Below are 5019 nucleotides of genomic sequence, written 5' to 3' on the forward strand. Positions count from 1 at the left end.
AGGTACACAGCGGTCGACGTCCTGAGCCTGGATACGCATGAGTCCTGCCGATGCAGTCGGGCCCACACAGAGCTCGTGTATGTCCGAGGAATCGTCGCAGAGACCACGGACGAGGACGAGGATCCGTCCAACCCCAGTTACGTGTCCATTGACCAGAGAGACATAAGCGCACCATGTGTTAGCAGTACCGGACCTGATTTACACCGGGGAAGGACTTATTCATTAGAGAACGATGATGACAGAGTACTTACTAATATAAATCATATTACACATTGTTAAGCGCAACGGCGATACTCACAGATGATAATTGTCGATCCTTAACTGACGAGACGGACAGTTTAGTGACGGATTTCACAGGAAACCGCGGTTCGATAATTTGCGGTCTGTATAGTGTTTTATTTATTATATTTATGATTGTTCAGCTTTGCAAAATGATTTTCTTCGGGATGTTTATGGTCGAACCTGGTAGTTGCAATACGCTGTGATGGAAGTTAATAACATCGATACAACGTATATCGCTGCATTAAAGCATGCAGCGCATGCACCGAACGAAGCGTACTGGGCCACCGGCCGGCCGTCGCATATCACCTTCTTCAGGTCACCACCGGCGCTGGTCATGGGCTTGGGGTCGGGCATCAGGTACCGGAGCCGGTCCCAGAACCGCTTCTCGCCCCACGTAACCACGTCACAGGACTTGAGCAGCGCCTGTAGCTCCCGGTCGGGCGTGATCGTGGTGGTCAGCAACACGACCACCGACTGCTTTTTCGTCTTGGCCCGTTCTAGGCACGCTTGGAACGCGGTGCGGAACACCGGTTTCTCCCATTCGTTTTGCAGGAACGACAGCGACAGCACGACGATTATCCGCTTCGACGCGTCCGACGCCCCGAGGAAGCTGTCCATCAGGTACGCCGGGCTGATGACATGGATGTCCCGGTAGTGCAGGCACAGGCTGTACCCGAACCGCTCCAGGCTGGTGGACAGTATGTGGTTGACGAACTCTTCGTCCTTGATGCTGTACACCATGTACGCGTCGTACAGCTTGTCCGTCTCGCTTGACGACGGAGACTTGCACACGCGCACGCCGTACCGGGAATGAGCCCACAGGCACAGGTCGTCGCGGAACACCAAGGCCAGGGCAACCAACACAAAAACGACGATGAACAGGGCCAGGCTGGCGGCCACGAACGGCACGTAGTCGGTGCCCAGCACGGACGTGTTGTAGAACGGCCGGTGGATGCTGGGACCGGTGTCGCGCTCGGACTGACATTTTTGTATGGCCGCGGCCACCGGTGTGGTCTTGTCAGAGCACAGCATCGTCGACGGCGGGTAATCGTTGTTCTTGAGCCATCCCTCGAGCCCTACGATCACGTCGCATTCGCACAGCCACGTGTTGCCGGCCAGCGAGACGGACGTCAGCGTGTTGGCTGCGTTCAGTTGCTGCCACGGCCGGAATTCGTTGATCTGGTTATTCTCCAGGTGCAGCACTTGTAGCGACTTGAGCGGCGCGAACGACCGGTTCGCAACGCTCGTTATCCGGTTGTCGTTCAGGTACAGTTCGGCGAGCTTGGGCAGCGTTTCGAACTCGCCGCCGTTGAGCCGGTCCAGCTGGTTGTTCTCGATGTGCAGCACCCGCAGGTCTGGCACTCCGTTGAACGTCTTGTTGTGCAATGACACCACGTTGCTATTATTCATGTACAACACTTGCAGTTTCTTTTTGCCGAGGAATACGTGGCTGGACAGCTCGCCCAAGTCGTTGCCGTCCAAGTATATTTCGGTCGCGTCCATCGGGATCCGGGCTGGAATGGACTTGTACCCGGCGTTCGAGCAGTCCACGATGTTGGATGACCAAACGTGATCGTGATAGCATGTGCAGTTATCGGGGCACGTCATCTCGCAATCGCACGCGTCAAAGTCACAACACTCGCACACGGAAAAACAGTGCGACTCGTACTCGCATAAGAACTGCGACGGTTTAAGGTCCAACAGCGGTTTATACTTTTCGGTCTTGGAGTGCACAAGTCGGCACATGATAGAGTCCATGTCCATTATTCGGGGGTGTTGGCGTTGCACGCTCAGTTGGTTGATGCGCTGCAGCCATTCGGTGGTACAGTCGCATTTTAGCGGGTTGTCGCCGATGTAGAATTGCGGTAGTTCCTTGTTCTCCGGCACCGGGTCGAGTCGTAAGCTGGCGATGTCGATGTACTCCATTTTGTTAGCGTACAAAACTACCCGAGACAGGTTGGCTTTACGCAAGAACGTGTTAATTTTGATTTTATGAATTAGGTTGTTGTTAAGGAAAACGTTTTCCACGCTATCCGGTATCGACGTGTCCGTGATCTCGGTGAGACGGTTGAAACTGGCGTCCAACATTTTGATCTGTATCGTATCGCGTTGCACATAATAGTTGCCTAAGTCGCTGATGGCGTTCTTGTGCATATCCAACCACTCGACGCTGGACGGCAGGTACATATAATCAAAATTGGCAATTTGATTGTCAGACACGTTGAGCCACACCAGTTTGGAGAGTCCGTCGAACATACCGTTTATATCTGATAGCGCGTTTCCGTCCAGTCGGATGGCATGCAGCTTATTGGACGTTCCGAATGCTTGCTGGTCTACGTGCGTTAGTCGATTAAAAGCCAGATTCAGCACCTGAAGCAGAGGCATCGTGGAAAACGTGTACGCGGTCAAGTTACTAATCTCGTTGTTTGACAAAATTAAATTGTACAACAAGTCGAGTCCGTCGAACGACGAGTTTTTTATGTGTCTGATAACGTTACCGCCCAGATCAAGTGTCTTAAGCATGTGTAATTTCGATAAAGCGGCGGGTACCTGCCGGAGAGCGTTACCGTACAAGCCCAGATCGTGTAGGTTTGTACAATTTTGGAACGCGTGTTCGTCCACGGTGTCAATACGATTTCTATCGAGGAACAGCTGGTTTATAACGTAAAGCCCGGAAAAGTGGAGTGGTTCGATGTGCTTAAGTTTGTTGAACGACAGCGTGAGCGCATGTAGGTTGCTAAGCGCGGCGAACGCCTGATCCGCCAACATTTCGATGTTATTGTGCTCAAGATTAAGTATCTGCAAGCTGTACAAGTCCTGGAACACATGCGAATCAATTTTCATCAGCTGATTGTGGCCAAGGTTGAGAACGACCAGCCGGACAAGACCGGAGAACGTGTCACGGTTCACCCAAGTGCTGGTCAATTCGTTGTGCGACATGTCCAACACGAGCAACTGGTCGAGTCCTTCGAGTAGACCAGGAGCCAGTACGTTTATAGAGTTGTTATGCAGATAAATTTCGCGCAGATACCTAGTAGAATGGAACAGTTCGGGCGGCAAGGCGGAAAGGCGATTGCTCGACACGTTTAACACGTTTAAGGACGTGAGTCCGACGAACGCGCGGTCCGCGATTTGGTTGATTTGGTTTTCTTGCAAATATAATTTTTTCAGTGCTCTAAGACTGGTCAATCCATTGTCGGGCATAGAAATTATGTCGTTGTTGGCTAAGTTCAAGTCTTCGAGAGCGGTGTTGCACGTCTTACCGGGTGCTGTGGGCCCGTTTCCCCAGTCTGAGAAGCCCAACTCGAACACGTCCTGCAGCCGATTTTTTGTGAGGTTCAGGTTGGCGAGTCCGATTAACGGACAGAATAGCTCTTTCGGCAAGTTCCATATGTTGTTGTCAGACAAGTCGAGTTCCCGGAGTTGGACGAGACCACGTAGACTGTCCGAGTGGAAGTCCATGGTCATTGCGGACCAATCGGTGTTGTGTGTGCGGATACGCAATTTCCTTAGTTCTCTGGACGTGCTGAGTACCGCGGGCGGCACGTACTTGATCTTGCAGTACTCTAGGTCCAAATGGTTGAGGCGCCGGAGCTGCGTGAGAAAGCTGTTCTCCAGGCTACTCTCAAAAAATATTACGTCGCTGCACTTGAGCGTCAAACTGGTAATCATGTCCATCTGCGCGGACGTCAGGTTAGATATGACGCTGTCCGCGTTGTTTATGGTTCGCAACGAGCACTTGAGTACGACGCGCAACGGTTGCGCCTCGTCCGTGGCCATTACGCGCTGCCAGTCGCACACCGGGTCGCCGTTGTTAGCGCACGCGGTGCCCGACAGCAACAGCAGCACCGACATTAGCAGCCACGGCAACGGGCCGGCGGCGTATCGTCTACGGTACGTCATCGTCGGGGGTATACAGTTTTCGGCAGCACTCGGTCGTTCGTGGGGGTCAAAAAAAAAGTCACAACCGAAACCGTCACCGGACGCACATCGCGTGAAAAAAACAGATGAAAAATTTTTTATAATTTTTTTTAAAATTTTCCCAAAAAAATAAAAAATAAAATTAATATTAATATTCTGCGACACTGGCGTGTCTCCGTTCGCGTACGGCGTACGATCTAAAAATCAAAAAAAAAAAAATCACAAACACGTAAAACGACGCACGCACATAAAATAATACACACGGGCACGGAAAAAATAAATACGGACACTCGCGACGATACTCGCGGCGCGCGAAGGATCGAGCAAAACGTTTGCGAACCGAACGGTACGGTCGACGGTGAGAAACTGACGCGGCGATCGGCGGCGGCCGTGTGTGTCGGCCGGTGGCCGGCCAACGCGTTCCGGCCGCGAGAGTGCGCGACGGACGTTCGCAGTCTCTGCCGCCGCCGACGCCGAGCGCTGGCGCGCGAAGTGCAACCACTTGTTTGACGGCGGCAGCCACCCCACCGGGAATCGACGGCGGCGGCTTCTGTGCATAAGTAACAGCGGTGGTTACGCCGCCACCGAGTGATATTATTCTTTCGGTTCTGTATTTTCTCTTTTTCACTCTCTTCATTTCCCACCCCCCTTCCACTACGGGCCGTCGAAAATATGTGTCGCGCCGACAATAGACACAGAGGGGTCGGTCGTATAACGCAGGGTCGCACAATGGGCTCTCTTCGGGTAACATTATGTTTTCTTTCGGAGATTTTTTTTCACCACTTTTACATCCACTACACGACCCGAAGGTTTTAG

General features: G+C 52.4%; 1 protein-coding gene across 1 annotated transcript in view; it reads right to left on the reverse strand.

The window, feature by feature from the left end:
- LOC112594388 (toll-like receptor 6) overlaps positions 1–4562 on the reverse strand; it is a 26386-nt gene extending 21824 nt beyond the window's left edge. The window contains exon 1 of the mRNA XM_025339150.1: positions 850–4562. Coding sequence (XP_025194935.1) covers positions 850–4185 — 3336 coding nt within the window. The 5' untranslated portion in view covers positions 4186–4562. The remainder of the gene's footprint in view (positions 1–849) is intronic.
- Between the last annotated feature and the right edge of the window lie 457 nt (positions 4563–5019).

This window comes from Melanaphis sacchari, unplaced genomic scaffold (genome assembly GCF_002803265.2).
Source record: "Melanaphis sacchari strain LSU unplaced genomic scaffold, SCAv2.0 Contig0_pilon_pilon, whole genome shotgun sequence".
In the NCBI taxonomy this organism is placed as follows: domain Eukaryota; kingdom Metazoa; phylum Arthropoda; class Insecta; order Hemiptera; family Aphididae; genus Melanaphis; species Melanaphis sacchari.